Source organism: Saccharomyces paradoxus, chromosome V, assembly GCF_002079055.1.
Source record: "Saccharomyces paradoxus chromosome V, complete sequence".
In the NCBI taxonomy this organism is placed as follows: Eukaryota; Fungi; Ascomycota; class Saccharomycetes; order Saccharomycetales; family Saccharomycetaceae; genus Saccharomyces; species Saccharomyces paradoxus.
Genome location: NC_047491.1, coordinates 158283 through 175328, shown reverse-complemented (window position 1 = coordinate 175328; position 17046 = coordinate 158283). Strand labels below are relative to the sequence as shown.

Sequence of the window (17046 nt, the reverse complement as noted above, 5' to 3'; positions counted from 1 at the left end):
TTCCTCACTATTGTATATGAACCTATTTGAAAGACGTACCTAGAGTTTGTTCTTCTTTGTTTGGTTGACAGCAGCTCCCTTTTCCTTGCACTTTTTGGTATTCAATATTCACTTTTCTTTATTTTTTGCCACCGTAAAGATTCCGCTGCGGAAGATGCCCCGGCCTAGGTGTGAATAACGGAACTTCGCTGATGCAGCAATACGCACTGATATTTACGAGGCTTGAACTTCGTCGAGAGTATTGTAGACAGTACCCGTCAATAGTGGTCCGCCGGACTCCTTTCATATATGTGTGCGTTATGAACAATTTTCGTTGACTCAATAGGCTCCGTTTGAATGTAAATCAGCGAATATGTGGACCGGGAAGTTACAATGGTCGCTCCAAAAATGTAAAGAAATGACATGGACAAGACTTGCTGTTATTTAATTATGCGGCCTGTCTAAGGTCTTATGAGGGTAGGGACGGCAACTATTTGTCATCTAAAAAAAATACGAAGTACATTGCCAGAGCCTTCTTACTCTTCGCTAAAGCGAGGGGATATGATGTTGTTGTGAGCTCTCGAGTAATCTAAAATCCAGTTTCGACTATCAAGTTTTAAGGCATTAAATTGTCTACGACATTGGGTTTATACAGAATATGTCAAATTACGGTTGTAACATGTGGCAAAAAACTCCGATACGGGGAGTCGAACCCCGGTCTCCACGGTGAAAGCGTGATGTGATAGCCGTTACACTATATCGGATCAAAGTGGTTTGAAAAATGCGTTTCTTCATGAATCCCATCATCATACACGACATTCAAACTAAATCAGTATAATAAAAGAAACTGTTGGAATGAGATTCTAATATCATCTATTTAGTAGTATATTATCACATGCGGTGCAAGAAGATGACAAAATATTGAGAAACAATCATCAAATTTAGTGGAAGCTGAGACGCAAGGATTGATAATGTAATAGGATAGTGAATTGACAAAGTATAAAAGGAAGGAAGATAGAGTAATATTATTATGTAAAAGTATCGATTCCCTTTTGTGGATTCTTATATTCTCGAGGAGAACTTCTAGTATATTCTGTATAACTATAGCCTTTATCAACAATGCAATCCCAACAATTATCTCAATATTCACCTATTTCTCATTATCAATCCTTACATTTCAGTCTTCATTGATTCGGTGACTGTTTGAATCTTCCTCAATAGTTTCATAATATACCTAATTTTTCAATACCGCATATGATAGTATTCTTGCAACACAGTTAATAATATTAATAGAGCTTATTAGTAGTCGATAAATACTTGTCAAAATTACTGTTGGGACATTGTAAATATGGCTCAGAAAGAACTGTGCAAATGAGACAGCATGATATAAAAAAAGAAAAAGTAATTTTGTTATATATGCAATTAAAGAACCGAAACGTATTTACATTAATTGTAAAGTAGAAGAAAGGACCGAAAGTTAATAAAAAAGGGTATGACTATGGTTATTTTTTACGTAGTTATTATGAAAACCCAATAACTTATAACAACATAGCGGCAGCTGCGACAACACCAGCACCCATACCAACAAAGGCCTTAGCAGCACCATTTTCAGTTTGTTGAGAAACAGTCTTGGTGGCTTGGATTTGACCATCAGTAATTTGAGAGATGGCAGAGGCCTTAGCGGAAGAAGCAGCGGCTGAAGATTCTGGAGTAGCAGAAGCAGTCTTGGCTGAACCAGAATTGACTGAAGAAGTCTTAGCTTCAGAAGAGCTTGGCGCAGCAGAAGAAGTCTTGGCTTCAGAGGAGCTTGGTGCAGCAGAAGAAGTCTTGGCTTCAGAGGAGCTTGGTGCAGCAGAAGAAGTCTTGGCTTCAGAGGAGCTTGGTGCAGCAGAAGAAGTCTTAGCTTCAGAAGAGCTTGGAGCAGCAGAGGAAGTCTTAGCTTCAGAAGAGCTTGGAGCAGCAGAGGAAGCACCCTCCAAAGACTTCAAAGCTGGTTCCAATCTGGATGAGTACCATGGGACTTGAGTCAACATCTTGCTGACACCGGCAAAGTCAACTTCAGAGTACATAGAGGTGTAGGAGTCATCAGTGGCGGAAGCCAAAGCCATACCGATGTCCAAAACACCAGCTGGCATATTGCTCAAAGAGAAACCAGAGTTTGGGTCGGTAGCCAAGCTAATGTATTGTTGTATGTTAGATTTAACATCGTTCAAAATAACGTTCAATTCATTGATCTGATCTTGGGTTTGAGCGGAAGCCAAAGCAGCGATAGCAGCGAATAAAGCGATCTTAGTGTAAGCCATTTTTAATTATTGTAGTACTTGTTGAAAGCGAATGAAAAAGTCTGGAATTTTCTTGGTTTTTTTGTTTTTCAGAGGAGAAAAGAAAGCTGATATCGAGCTAATAACACAATTTAGGCGACCTTTTATACAGAAGATTTCTTTCTCTGTCATTTTGCTTCATCTTTTTTCCCTGTCAAGGGACAGTTGCATACAAACGCAGTTCAAAACTAAGAAAATAGAAGCAAACGACGTAATGCCGTGGCTGACTGGCATACACTGGAAATCTGTACCAACCGTATAGGTGAGAGAGACCCTTTATGGAACGAGAAAGTACATTCCTTTTGCTATTGTATTGTTGGGTTCCTTAAACGATGCTGTAAAAACCTAAAATATGGCGCTGAGAATAAAGGCGCGAGGAAAGATGGATCTGGCCAGGCACGGGCACGGAAACAGGTACCAAAACGGAACAGGCACCAACGCGGGTCTGGGGTCTTCCCTATTCTGCTTCAAAGCGCGCTCGGAAAACTTCCGTTTACAGCCGTCGTATAGAGATTTCCCCTGAAAAAAAATGAACCTTATTAGATCTGACGATGGATTCTGTCATTCGTTGGGAACAATGCAGTTTATCCAAGTTAGACCGAAACGGTTCATTTTTGTGCTGCAGGTTCTTGGCTGGGCCTTACTATTTTTGGCAATGGTTTATCGTTCTGTTTACACCCTTTATGAGGAATGGAGCAAAGTGTTGAGCGTGTTAGCTGATGGTGACCGTTCCATAGCATTCAAAAACCGTTGCTGTGTAAAAAAAACTATTTTTATTGTGAACTGAGAACCTTAGGAGACAGGCAGTTGCTATTTTTGTTCTTGCAGCAGATATTTGTAACCTTCTCTCGAATAACAATGGAGAGAGGGGAGTATGCCGAGATAGAACATAAATCATAAACAATACAAGTGCCTATATTTGCAGGTTGTATTTCCTATCTTTTGACGCAAACAAAGGTAGTAATAGCAGGAACGATCTTGAGTAAGAGTAGAAGCAGTAGTTGTTACAAGAAGAATAAAAGTTAGCGGGAGTATTTGCATATATATAAACACATGCGCGAGAAAGGTGCCTATACAACCACCAATGCAAAGAATGAGAGAAACTCTTGACACTTTTCGTACGCCAATTTTTTGACATATGATAAAGGCACAAAGTGAAAGCTACTCGCCCTTGTAAATAAGAAGAAAAGATTTTCTTGGTACGTATCCCGAGTTTTGAATTGAACTCCATGCAGCCTAGTAGACTGGATGGCACCTTTTCTGCGCGGACTAATAATTTAGCCGCATAGGGTACCGTTGTCATGGCTCCATAATTGTCATTTTTTATTTAAGTACTTTATAGTAATTATTATGTGCTTGGGAAAGGTTCACTCTCGATGATAACACTTTTGTTTTAATATTTTTAACGGATTTTTTTACTAGGCACTGTGTAATGAAAGCTGTTTCCAAACAAGTTTACATTTTGTTTCGAAATCTTGCCCTGCGAATTATTATCCTAGGGAAATATAAACAATACGAATATAAACAGGGTACGAGCACAAACAATACATATGTACACAGTTTCGTTCATTGAGACCAAAACAATCAATGATAAGGGCAGTAGATAACCCAATGTACTGCCCACTGCAGTTGGAGGGTGCTATCAACTTCCCAAACAATCAAGGAGGTGAAACTGTCAAAGTTAAGCCATTTTTACGGTAATGATTAACTCCGCATCATCAAGGTTCGGATTTGAGTCAACATCTACTCCTATACTAATTTCCATTATACATGACTACTGGAAGTATTGGAACCCTTGCAATAAGAAGGATAAAAAAAAGTAATCAGCGTATTTGCCGCGAAAAAACTTTGACTGAATGTCTTTCCATAAGCTATACTGACTTTGTGAGAAACCAACAGCATTGAGAGAAAGCGCCATTCACAATGTCAAATTTACAGACGTTAGAAACATTTTCGACTTGCGATATTTCTGACGGTTTGTTAAATGTCTATAATATCCCAACGGGAGGCTACTTCCCTAATCTAACAACAATTTCTCTACCATCAAATAGCTCTATAGTAGGCGCTGCATACACAGTACTGTTTGCTCCTATTGATGATCCAAGACCTGCTGTGAACTATATAGATTCTGTACCTCCTAACTCAGTACTTGTCCTCGCACTGGAACCTCATCTGCAAAGTCAATTCCACCCATTTGTTACGATTACGCAGGCGATGTACGGAGGGCTGATGAGTACGAGAGCGCAATTTTTGAAATCTAATGGGACAGTAGTGTTTGGACGGATAAGAGATGTGGATGAACACCGGTCCTTGAATCACCCCGTTTTTGCTTACGGTGTTGGATCTTGCGCTCCGAAGGCTGTGGTTAAGGCCGTGGGCACCAACGTACAGTTGAACATCCTAACAAGTGACGGCGTCACCCAAACTATATATCCTGGTGATTATATCGCAGGTGACAATAATGGAATAGTGCGCATTCCAGTTCAGGAGGTAGACATTTCGAAATTAATTACTTATATTGAAAAGTCAATTGAAGTGGATTTACTTGTCTCTGAAGATATTAAGAATGGCGTTCCCGCCAAGCAGGCTCAAAATGATCGAAGATCAGTACTAAAGAAATACATTTAAAGAACGCTATGTTTGTGTACATATATTTTCTTTTTCGCTACCACCTTATACATCGTTAGCTAGGCATCTTTATTTATGCTAAACAATATTCGAAAAAAAAAATACATATTTCTGTAGTGACTTCAAAAACCCCTTAAGCAGAGTAATTCAAACGGAAGATATCGTTAAACACATAGTAAGAATTTCCATCAGGAATCAAATGGAAGACTTGAGAGAAACGCTGTGGATTTTGCTCTTCGTCAATCAACAGATCACCAGTGATCATGACTAAGACATCGCCGTTTGGGGAAGCAGGTTGGGCGTCCAAAGTAGTGATACGATGTTGCACCTTTTGAAATGGCAAAGAAACCAACTTCTCAACAATGTCCTTTGCACCTTGCAATTGGCTAGTTTCGAATGTTAGCATAGATTCATTTCTATACAAGTTACCCAATTGACTTCTATCGGTATCAAATTGATTATAGTAAAATTGGGTGAAGTTTTGAGCCAAAGTGTTAAAGTCTAGAGACATTATGATGATAGTAATAAAACCTGGATTCCTTAGAGGAGATATTGTACACTAAGAGCTGAAAGGTAGTTGCTTATCGGCCTGAATCTCAGCCTGCCAAGTCAGAAAATTTTTCGTTGCTTTTTGAGAACCATGCTTGTGGGACCATGTAACCCGGTATTAATTAACAGACATCAACTTGGTGAACACTCATAACAACAATAGTAACATGGCCTGTGAAGAAAAGAGGGTATAGAAACTGAGCCGGTGCCAAATATCTCCAAATAGGCAACAAGGCTACAATTTATTCCGTATCATGAGGTCCTCGAAGTCTCCTTTCAAAAGGAAGTCTCATAGTCGTGAGACATCACACGATGAAAACACATCGTTTTTCCACAAGAGAACAATATCAGGTAGCAGTGCACACCATTCTAGAAATGTCAGTCAGGGTGCAGTGCCCTCTACTGCACCACCCGTTTCTGGTGGAAATTATTCACATAAGAGAAACGTGTCAAGAGCTTCCAATTCCTCTCAAAGTTCGAATTTCTTGGCCGAACAATATGAAAGGGATAGAAAATCTATAATTAATTGCTGCTTTTCCAGACCTGACCACAAGACGGGCGAACCGCCAAATAATTATATTACACATGTCCGGATTATCGAAGATTCGAAATTCCCAAGCTCAAAACCTCCTCCAGATTCAAAATTGGAAAACAAAAAGAAAAGACTCCTTATTTTGAGTGCCAAACCCAATAATGCTAGGCTCATACAAATTCATAAAGCAAGAGAAAATTCGGACGGCTCTTTCCAGATCGGTAGAACTTGGCAGTTGAGCGAACTAGTCAGAGTAGAGAAGGACCTGGATATATCCGAAGGGTTCATTCTTACTATGGGTAAAAAGTATTATTGGGAAACAAATTCTGCAAAGGAAAGAACCGTTTTTATCAAATCTCTAATCACTCTATACATTCAAACATTTGAAGGCCATGTTCCTGAATTGGTCAATTGGGATTTATCCCTTTTTTATCTTGATGAGAGAAGTTATCAGAGGGCCGTCATCACAAATCGCCCCGGTTCCATATCTCCAATAAAATCACCCACAAGTAATTTCACGACAAATACTGCCCAATCTATGGGTTCTCTCCCTTCTTCAGCACCTGTTGATAGGGCCAGGAGATCTGAAACAGAAAGCGATAATCCAGTGGCCACGCCCACAAGCGTCGCATATCATCCCGGGATGAAATCTCTAAATAAGGCCCCCTATTCTTCCAACTCGACATTGAATGAAGTGAATAGAAGGTACGAGCTAGAGCAGCAACAGCAACAGGAAGAGGCTGAACAGAGACGATTAGAAGAACAAAGAAAGTTGCAGTTGAAAAAGGAAAACGAGATGAAGAAAATAGAAGAGGAAAGAAGGATAAAGCAGGAAGAGCAGAGAAGGCAAATGGAATTGGAATTGGAGCATCAACGGCAATTTGAAGAAGAAGAACGGAAAAGGCAAATGGAATTGGAGAATAGAAGGGAAATGGAATTGAAACGTCAACGGCAATTCGAAGAAGAGCAACGCTTGAACAAAGAGAGAGAACTTTTGGACCTACAAAGAAGACAAAGTGAGCAAGAAGCCGCTGAGAGATTAAGAAAAGAAGAGCAAGAGGCGCTTGCTAAAAAAGAGCGGGAAGAAAGAAGTAAGAGAAACAAATTAGACAATGAAAGTTATACTCAAGAAATAAACGGTAAAGTTGATAACCTTTTAGAAGACTTAAATGCAGTTTTAGCAGAAGAAACAGAAACCACTCCTACTATGCAAAACGGTACCTATGTACCCGAGAGGAGTACTGCTAGAGCTCATGACCAATTGAAAAAACCGCTGAATATTGCTAAAGTCGAGTCACTCGGTGGAAGCGAATTGAATGACTCAATCAGTTTAGATGAGGAGATAGCGGGTTTGAATACATCTAACTTATCAGAAGAGTACCAGGATGAGAAAAACGATCTTTCGTTCGAGAAGGGTGATGAGGTTAGGTACAGCAATAATTTTGAGGGTGAAGCTCCTCACGTGTACCACGAAGTATCGATTATTCAAGAAGAAGCACCTGCAGTCTCACAGAAATTAGCCCTTCCAGAAGAGAACAATCAAATGGAAGTAATAGCTGACTCCAAAGAAGAGACCAGAACGATGGAAAATATTGACGATGAGGTTTTATTAGAAATATTGACAGACATCAATTGGACCATTGAAGACGATGCAGATAGCATGATTGAAAGGATTGATATGAAATTAGCCGAAACAGAATATTCATTCAACCAAAATTTATTATCCCTGCAAAAAATTGGTCCCAATCTTCATCCTTATGAAGACAAAGTCAATGAGGAATGCCACCGCATAATCCCGACCTTTTCTTTATTCTTAATGGAAATGAGTAATTTTTCTAATGACATTGAAAACGTAGAGAGCCAGGATAACGGACTACAAGTTGAAAGTGCTAACAAGAAACTCTTGTGGAACACGCTTGATGAACTTTTAAAAACCGTCTCTCTTGATGAAATTTCCTTAAATCAGTTATTAGAATGCCCAATAAGAGAGAAAAACTTGCCATGGATGGAAAATCAATTGAATTTATTATTAAAAGCATTTCAAGCAATCGGCAGTGATGAAAACGAAGTAGAATACAATTTAAGAGAAATTTCTGGGTTAAAGCAGAGGCTACAATTCTATGAAAAAGTTACCAAGATATTTCTAGACAGAATTGTGGAAGAAATGCAGAAAAAATTCTCCAATATACATGGCCAAGATATCTCACACGATCAAATGATTAGAATTTTAACGACTTTACTGATATTCTCTCCGTTAATACTGTTCTGTAAAGAAATTTCACAAAAATCGTATCAGGCCATTGTGGAAAATTGGAACGTCAGTATTCAGCCAATATATATGGAATTATGGACGAAGAAAATATCGCAGTTAGAGAACATTAGCGCAAATGATGAAAAAATGAGTGAATTGAGTTTAAGCCAGTTATTGCAGGCATGGAACACATTTAGAAAGGAGAGAAAAATTAATGATTTCAACCCCATTTTTAAGGAAAAATTTTCTCTCCTTACTGAATGCCTCCAAACCATGAGACAGGAATGTATCGTTTATCAAAATTTCGTGGAAGTGTTCTTTCATATATCTTCAAAGCATAACTTCGAAAAATATGTTGAACATTTTAATGATCCAGAAACTCCTCCATTATTATTGGATACTGTGAAAGTGATGCAATCTGACAGAGAAGCAGCCGTTATCGAGACTCAACTGGTCTCAAGAATATTCCAACCTATTGTCACTAGACTATCCTCATATTTTATCGAGTTAGTGAAAACTGAGCCGACAGTAGCCCCCGCCTTAACTTTTTACTTGGAAAATGAAATCAAAAGCTTAGAATCATCTAACCACGAATTTTTATTATCTGCGGTGACCAGAGTGTACACACAAATAAAACAAGTGTGGTCAGATGACGTAGAAGAGCAAGTTTTGTACTTCGAAAGGATTTCTAACGCAACCACTAATGGAGAAATTCTCCCAGGTGTACTTGATTTACCAGTGGACTTGAAAAATTCAGAAGATTTGTTCAGATTTGCTAAGAGCACTATGGATATTAAGGATACCAATAAAAGCTACGAGTCCATTGAGTTGATGAGTTCTAGCTTCAGAAAGCTAAGCATGGCTGCCACACAATCAATAGCTCACAAAGAAGGTAATTCAAACATCAACCCAAGTATGTCAGATACCGCTGCTTTAAATAATGACTATATGGAAACAATTTCTCTCTTGGTGAACAGTAACTGGTTAACAGAAATGCTCTCCATGTTAAACTTCAATAAGGATGGTATATTCGATATACCATTGCAAAACGTAAAGAGAGTTTTTGATGTTGAGAAAGAATCTTACGCTTCATTTTTGCTGCGCGATACTATGCCTAAATTAACAGCTTTTGTTTATGGCGTGAGCAATATCATTGAGAATACCAACAATGTGAACATGACCAATCCCTCAAGATGGGCCGCATATAGCAGGCAGAATCTAGAGAACATTCTTTTAGCATACACTTCCCATGAAATTGAAACCCTAGTGAAAAGGCTGCACACTCACATGGTAAATGATTTTGGTTATCACCAAGAAAACGCCATAAACAACGTTTTATGTGACAAGTTGTGGTCGTGCATTCAAGGTCAAACCGTCTCATTATACTTGAAATTATACACCGTCATTGATAAGCACTATAGGGGAACAAATATCCACTTCACGAAGAACGATATCATTAGTGCGTTCGAGGAATACAAGAATGCCTAAAAAATTGAACTGTACATTGCCGTTTCATATTACATACTTAGACTATAATTCAATGAATATTTGATAAATTGCAATCTCGCTATATCGTGTAGAATGATATGTTCTTGAGTTTTCGAAGTTTTTTTCTGAATATAAAAGGAACATAATATTTGTTAACTTCATTGTCCAATTCCTAGTACTTCCTATATTTAATATTGTTTCTTTATTTCGCTTTCTTCCCTTAAAACTCCATCCTTATGCACGGGAAATACGCATATCAGTGAGGATTCGTCCGAGATTGTGTTTTTGCTGGTTGAAATTTAATTATAAACCAGACCGTCTCCTCATGGTCAATTCTGTGTTCGCTTTTGAACACTTCAGGACTATGTAGGGAATTTTTGGAATACTTTTTTTTCGTTTACCGATATTCATTCTTTCAAAGAAACTTTTCATCTTTCTTTGGAAGTGATATCAAAAAATAGGTTAGGGTTACCAGACTGAAACATTCAATTGAGGGCCCAACCATATTTTTCTTTTCTTTTTCACCGAATTCTCTAATGTGAGTTCACGTTATAGAAGCTGGAATCGTACGTAGTAGCGGGATGACCACTAAAATGGTGGGCAGGGGATGTTCTTGTTCTTGCGTGTCTTCTTTCCCCTCTGATATAGCAAACTTTGTATAGGAGGTTTGATCAATCACCTTGCTGTGCCGTCAATGAACGAGAACTCAATGTCATCTCAATAATCGTAATGCGTATTAATTAATGATCACCATTGTGAGCATTTTGCACTAAATTCATGGTTACCTTACTCTTATGCCTTATATTTGAAGGTGTAAAAGTGACAAAAAATTTAATGATATGGAAAATTAATGTGTGAAAAATTCTTAAATCTGCAGTAACCTCAATAGAACCATATAAAAATACAAAGACGCTAAACCAAAGCAGCAAAGAGAAAATGTTTAAGAAGTATGTCTGACATGAGAATGAATCTTGTGTAATTCATTGGTTTTATGAAGGCTTAGTGTGCACCTTCGACTGAATAAGCAATTACTAACGTCATCACCGATAGATTCACAAGAGAAGATGTCCATTCACGTTCAAAGGTCAAATCTTCAATTCAAAGAACTTTAAAGGCCAAACTGGTCAAGCAGTACCCTAAACTAGAAGATATTATTGATGAGTTAATTCCCAAGAAGAGTCAAATTGAGTTGATTAAATGTGAAGACAAGATCCAATTGTATTCCGTTGATGGTGAAGTTCTTTTTTTCCAAAAATTCGATGAGCTGATTCCAAGTCTGAAATTGGTGCATAAATTTCCAGAAGCTTATCCAACTGTTCAAGTTGACAGAGGTGCCATTAAATTTGTTCTCTCAGGTGCTAATATTATGTGCCCTGGCTTAACTTCTGCAGGTGCCGACTTGCCACCTGCTCCCGGCTACGAGAAAGGTACGATTGTAGTCATAAATGCCGAAAATAAAGAAAACGCATTGGCTATTGGTGAGTTGATGATGAGTACTGAAGAAATTAAATCCATAAACAAAGGTCATTCCATAGAATTGATTCACCACTTGGGAGACCCCTTATGGAATTTCAGCGTTGAGTAATGAGTAACAGATGGAGCCAGTCAACACTACTTTACAATTTACCTACTACATAATAAAATAAACAAAAAATTACAGTAGCATCTGCTTATGATCTAAAAGGCTATTTCCTGATTTTCTAAATATGCTAATAGCCGCGATTGATTATAATTCTGTGAATATGGTAGTTGTTAACATTCTGTCGGCTCTTGCTATTTACTGGTGAAGTAAACATGAATAATATCTCCGTCCACAATATTAAAATCTGAGATAGGGCGAAAATTATGGTTAATTTCGTTTATCATTCCTTTAGAATTTTCGTGAAATAACCTGACCTTCAGTACGTCGAGTTCTAGCTTTCGACATATTATACTCTTGACATACCGTACTGTAAAACTGGGGAGAACCCAATAGTTTAAATCACCATTCGGCTCCTTACCAGCCCTAACCTTTATCTTTAATACAAGAGATTGTCGTGTTACTCTGCTTTTGTTCAAATTTAATTTATTTGTATCAATTTCATGCGACTTGATGAGACGTGACCAACGCGGCAGATTGGTATCATAGTCCAGTTCGTTATTCACAACTTTAGAAATAAAAAACATTTCGGCCTCTCTTCTGGTTTTTATATTACATATTGATCCATTCAACACCATCACATGATCAAACCTTGCGAGTACTTCATAAAAAGTAGCCTGCTCTTCAACGTTAACATCATTTCCGTTATATTTCAATTCATTACCACTCAGATGGATATTCCTCAACGAGGGAAATGCCATATTCAAATCATCTATCACCTTTCTCTCCTTGAATTTGTTATCTGTTATATCTAAGGATTCAATAGAATAAATAGCAATACTTGGTGTCCTAGAAATTTGATTATCGGAGATATTCAAACCTTTCAATGTCAAATCTGTTGGAAAGAGTGGAAACGATACAAGATTATTTCCACTAATGTTCAATTCCTCTAAAGTACGCGGTATTTCAGTCTTAAAATTCTGAATTCCCACACCGGTCAGGTTATTATAGCTTAAATCTAACATTTTCAGTGCGCTGAAGCTTTTCAGTAGCTTATCAACATGTTCATAACTCAAATCACAGGAGGACAGACGCAAAGTTTTGATATGTGATAGATCATATTTTTTCAAGTTATCCCAACCTTTTGAAAGTTTATTTTGAGATAAATTAAGGCTCTCTAAGCTTTTCAAAGGTTCTATGAACTCACATAAAGAATTGATATCCGTCAAAAGATTCAACGATAAATCAAGGTCCCTGATACTCACACATTCTCGTACTACATAGTTTAACTCATCCTGGCTTCGAAACAGTATAGCGATATCTGAATCTCGCAATGCTATTTTTCTTAGCTTCTTGAAATTCTTATTTCTCGCATCTAATTCATCGAATCCCAAACTCTCAATCCTCTTGTTGCCTATAGATAGGCTATTAATGCTGTTACTTGAGCTTCCATACTTTTCTGACAATGCTTCGTAAAACGTAATTCTGTGTACATTTGAAGATTTAATCTTAGATTCCTTTAGAAATGATCCTGAATTAGGAATGTGAACGTCAAAATAGTGTATATCATCTATCGTTCCAGAATTTTTTCCCCGACTGTGATCATCCCATTCTACCCCGTAAGCTTTAATGGAAGGCCACGGCTTAATGACACCAATAAATTTGACTGTGCAAAAATGACCGCCAATCTTGAGTCTGTCCCCAATTTCATAATTCATGGTATCTCTGCCATTCGTCTTGCATTGCGACATATCCTATATAAAAACAAATTAAAAGTTAGAACTTTTTAATGTTTTCATGGTACTGTGAGCAAGAGAGTAGCAAAACTAAAAAAAACTCAGATTTATAATAAAGAGTTTAAGAGCACACCTATAATTTACAGTAATGTTATTTAAAGATAAAGAAAAAATAAGAAAAACCCCTTACATAAAATAATCTTACATATGACTTATCTATTCCATCATTGTATCTTGATCTTTGCTAGCATCTATGGCCTTATCAAGAGAACTAAACAATCCATCCAAATCAAACTCTTTGGACCACTCGGATACAATGGTGGACTCATTTACTGCTGTTGGAGCTTGTTTTGCGCCAGTGCTTATAGTACTTAGATTTTGTTTATCTTGTTGAGATGCAGCTGCCGATGTATTTGGTAAAACCCAACCAAGAATCTTACCATCCCTCCAGTCATTTAAGACAGAAAGGCCGGCACTGGCAAGATTTGGAATACCACCCTTCCCTAATCTACCTCTTTTACGAGCGACGTGAATTAAGAAATGTTTTGTAAACGTATCAGCATCATTAGCAGGAATAGGAGGAATTTCATAGAGTTTCTTAAAACTCTCTGTCATTTCGTCAGATTTAGCTAGTCTCTTTACCAACATCAAGACAGCTGGATATGGATCAACAATGTGTTTTGCCGGTAGAGCATTCAGAAGAGCCAACTCAGCTTCATGTTCAACCTTCGATCTTTTCTTATTTTCGCTTGGGAAACATATACCAGGCGAATCTAGAATCTTCAACTTGTTGTCAATTTTAATTTCTCTTAAGGAGGTAGTAACACCCGCTTCATTACCGACTGGGCAAGCCTTTGATTGGCCACCACGGCGAGCTAAAAGTGCATTAATAACAGACGATTTACCAACATTTGGATAACCAATAACACCTACTACAATAGACCTCTTCATATTACTGTTATTAGAGTAAGTTTTTAAGGACTCTAATAGTGCGCTTGCAGTAGTAGTCTGGCTTAGCTTTCTGTTGAAAGAAGTTCCATTAACTGCACCAGAAGAAGCTCTTAATGGGATTGTGGGAAAGCTGGACTTTAAGTAATTTAACCATTGTTCCAATACATATGGGGGAATTAAATCAACTTTGTTCAATATTAAAATCAGTCTTTTACCCTGACTTTGTAAGACGGCTTCTTCCACTTTTCTTGACCTTGTACCTTCTGGATCTCTGGCATCTAAAACATATAGGATAACATCAGAAGCATCGATTACCGATTTGAAAATCTTGTCATAAGCCTTCCTGGATTTTTCAAGTTCTGATTCGCCTTCTACATCGTTACCGTAGAAATCAATATTATAATCAATGACATCTAATTCATCATCACCAGCGTCTACATCATTAGAAGCTGTGCCCTCGTATTCAGCAGCTGCTTGTTGAGCAGACTCAACCAAAGCTGCTAATCCATTTTCATCTTCACCTATGACGTCTTCATCCATCGCGTCAAAACCTTGTTCCTTGGCAGCTTTCCTAGCCTCCAATCGTTGTTGTTTGGCAAGCTCTCTTTCCTCTAAGTCCTTCATTTTTTTGGCTTCTATTTCTTCTAGGATCTTAGCCTTATAAGGAAAGTTAGAAGGGATACCAGGGTCTTTCTTAGACCTCGATTTCCAGGTAATATCCTTCTTCGCCATCTTCTTTTCCTTTTTTCTATGGGCAGAAGCCTTCTTCTTAATACCTTCCTTCAACTTAGTAGATGTTCTTCTGGATTGACGCTTTCTGACCCTCATTTCGTAAATATTACAGACGCGATTGTTTGTCTATCTCCTTGTCTTTGTATATACCAAAATATTGCTAGTTCAGTTTCCTTTTGATATAATTAGCTCATCTCATCGCTTCGCTCGAAAATTTTCAGTAGCTGTGAGAAAAAAATTTCAAAAAGAAAAAAATCCAGAAATGACGTTTAGAGTGACGTGAATCACCGCGAATGAAACACTATGGTCCTTCGCTAGATATACATATATATACATGTGAGAGAAAGTGTATGTTTATTTATGCGCAAATTTCTCTACCGTATTCAATCGTATAGCCTACTGTCCTTGAATTTGGAAAAATCAGCCATGGAAAACGCAGGTCGTATGTTTGACGAAGCGAGATTAGCGGATTGACTTGCTGTCCTCTGTGGCTCGTGCTCTCTTTGCATTGTAGCCGAACTCTTACCGAGATCAAACATACTGCTACTCTTCATCCTGTACACATCTTTAAAGCTATCTGCATCTGTTCCAATTTCACCTTCCTCCAATCTGGAAAATGGATCTGGTCTCCTTAGAAATTTTAACTTTCTCCTTATACCTGTCTTGAAGTCCTGGGCCATATTACATAATCCGGAAAAACGTCTTCTGATCGTGTGAGACCTATTAAAGATCAAGTAAAATATACAACAAATTATTGAGAACCACATCAAAAACCCTTTAGTAGAAAGACTAGAGCTTTGCTTGCGTGGTTGATCCGGCTCAAGTAACTTGCCAGGTACAAATTTCTTACCAGTGAGTTTAGTTATTCTTTCACTGGGCGCAATACCCACCATGAAGTCATCGTTACCTGCCAATATGCTTCCTGAAGCATAAAGTAGAATTCTGCCCAATGTCCACGATAATTCTCGTTCATCAACTTTCTCCACACTTTGAAATAAAGGCTTATCGTCGACTTTTTCGGCGTCGACATCTATTCGAGGCATATCAAACCCTTCATGAAGTATATTAAGAACCCAATTGCCCTTGAAGCATGCATCTTTCAAATAATTATCCGGAATAGAATTATACATGCCCTTATTACTGTTCGCTAATATCTGCGTCCAATTGGCATTGCAAAATTCTCTTAGGCTTTTGCTAAATTTGTCAAAGTTGTATTCACCCCCCAATTTGAATACGTCGTTGGCAGTGTACCAATACTCGGAAGTACCTATGAATTTATCATTGGCAAAATCTATTCGAGGAGCATGGACACCGTTGAACAAACACGGCTCGTCATCACAAGGCATGTTTTTTAAAAGTAAGGGATAAATAGATTTTGTACATTGTTCATAATTCCCCGAACCTGTAATATGAAAAGTGGTATCTTTAAATTCAAAATCAGTGTTGCTTCCCCGCGGCATACATGGATCATTTAAATTCCTTGTAGAGAAGTCATCATTGTCATAATCATTCGTATTTTCTGGAAGGGTATTTATCAACTGAGCTAAGTACCTTCTCCTAGCCTGATTGGCACCAAACCCTAACCATGTACTAACAAAAACGTCCCATTTCTGTAAATCTCCATTAACGCTCCTCAAGAGGATGGTGGCGATGTCATCTCTATGTCTAGCTATTTCTTCTAGGTCATGCGGTGCAAATGCAATCTGAGTAGAGGCGCCGCCCATGTCCATGAACCCGAAAGTAAAATGATCAGGAACTTCCGGATTATAGTCATTGAAATGTCCATATAGATAGTTTAAGCCGAGCCAGCCATACAACCCTTCGGTTTCACCATCAATGACTTGAATTTGTGCGGAGCAATTCTCAACTAAAAATTCTGAAGGGTGTTTGAGCCCTTGACACAAACCATTCAAAATGGCAGATTGTATGTCTTGAGGTAAGAGACGCATGCCCGCGGTGGCCTGAATAAAAATAGGACAATTCGACCAATGTGATTCAGGGATAATTTTTTTAGCAAAATCTATTAATGGCTTGACGTGAAATTTGTACGCATCTTGGGGATTTTTTTCAAAAGTCGATAAGCCTGGATTTATTTTGAAAGTCCAGTCATTTTCTTGATGGATATGGGGTACTGATTGAAATATGGATTCAGAGTCCTGGTATTTTGCATGAAGAAGTGACTCCGTGTCCTGCCACTTAAACACATGAATTCTCGAACCCGAAGACCCTGCGTCTATGACGATACCAAACCGATCATTAGTGTTTTCTATAAGCATAAGAGGGCAAACGGGAAGATAATA

General features: G+C 38.1%; 8 protein-coding genes and 1 non-coding gene across 9 annotated transcripts; 3 read left to right on the top strand and 6 right to left on the bottom strand.

The window, feature by feature from the left end:
• Positions 1-671: 671 nt before the first annotated feature.
• Positions 672-743, bottom strand: SPAR_Etrna7E. The gene has a single exon. It is a non-coding gene; the product is annotated as a tRNA-Glu (tRNA).
• A 774-nt stretch (positions 744-1517) lies between these two features.
• On the bottom strand, positions 1518-2282 carry TIR1 (GPI-anchored mannoprotein; the record flags this gene model as incomplete). Its single annotated transcript, XM_033909933.1, has 1 exon — positions 1518-2282. The coding sequence occupies one exon, from the start codon at positions 2280-2282 to the stop codon at positions 1518-1520; it is 765 nt and encodes a 254-aa protein (XP_033765824.1).
• A 1941-nt stretch (positions 2283-4223) lies between these two features.
• Positions 4224-4928, top strand: SPAR_E00800 (bifunctional 4-hydroxy-4-methyl-2-oxoglutarate aldolase/oxaloacetate decarboxylase; the record flags this gene model as incomplete). Its single annotated transcript, XM_033909932.1, has 1 exon — positions 4224-4928. One exon carries the CDS (start codon positions 4224-4226, stop codon positions 4926-4928), a length of 705 nt encoding a protein of 234 aa, XP_033765823.1.
• Positions 4929-5061: 133 nt separating this feature from the next.
• NTF2 (Ran GTPase-binding protein NTF2) lies at positions 5062-5439 on the bottom strand (the record flags this gene model as incomplete). The annotated part of the gene is made up of 1 exon (XM_033909931.1): positions 5062-5439. One exon carries the CDS (start codon positions 5437-5439, stop codon positions 5062-5064), a length of 378 nt encoding a protein of 125 aa, XP_033765822.1.
• Positions 5440-5731: 292 nt separating this feature from the next.
• Positions 5732-9748, top strand: SEC3 (GTP-Rho binding exocyst subunit SEC3; the record flags this gene model as incomplete). Its single annotated transcript, XM_033909930.1, has 1 exon — positions 5732-9748. The coding sequence occupies one exon, from the start codon at positions 5732-5734 to the stop codon at positions 9746-9748; it is 4017 nt and encodes a 1338-aa protein (XP_033765821.1).
• Positions 9749-10684: 936 nt separating this feature from the next.
• TMA20 (translation machinery-associated protein 20) lies at positions 10685-11333 on the top strand (the record flags this gene model as incomplete). The annotated part of the gene is made up of 2 exons (XM_033909929.1): positions 10685-10695; positions 10799-11333. The coding sequence occupies 2 exons, from the start codon at positions 10685-10687 to the stop codon at positions 11331-11333; spliced, it is 546 nt and encodes a 181-aa protein (XP_033765820.1).
• A 188-nt stretch (positions 11334-11521) lies between these two features.
• Positions 11522-13078, bottom strand: PAC2 (Pac2p; the record flags this gene model as incomplete). The annotated part of the gene is made up of 1 exon (XM_033909928.1): positions 11522-13078. One exon carries the CDS (start codon positions 13076-13078, stop codon positions 11522-11524), a length of 1557 nt encoding a protein of 518 aa, XP_033765819.1.
• Positions 13079-13279: 201 nt separating this feature from the next.
• NUG1 (RNA-binding GTPase NUG1) lies at positions 13280-14842 on the bottom strand (the record flags this gene model as incomplete). The annotated part of the gene is made up of 1 exon (XM_033909927.1): positions 13280-14842. One exon carries the CDS (start codon positions 14840-14842, stop codon positions 13280-13282), a length of 1563 nt encoding a protein of 520 aa, XP_033765818.1.
• A 287-nt stretch (positions 14843-15129) lies between these two features.
• On the bottom strand, positions 15130-17022 carry YND1 (apyrase; the record flags this gene model as incomplete). Its single annotated transcript, XM_033909926.1, has 1 exon — positions 15130-17022. The coding sequence occupies one exon, from the start codon at positions 17020-17022 to the stop codon at positions 15130-15132; it is 1893 nt and encodes a 630-aa protein (XP_033765817.1).
• Positions 17023-17046: the final 24 nt, after the last annotated feature.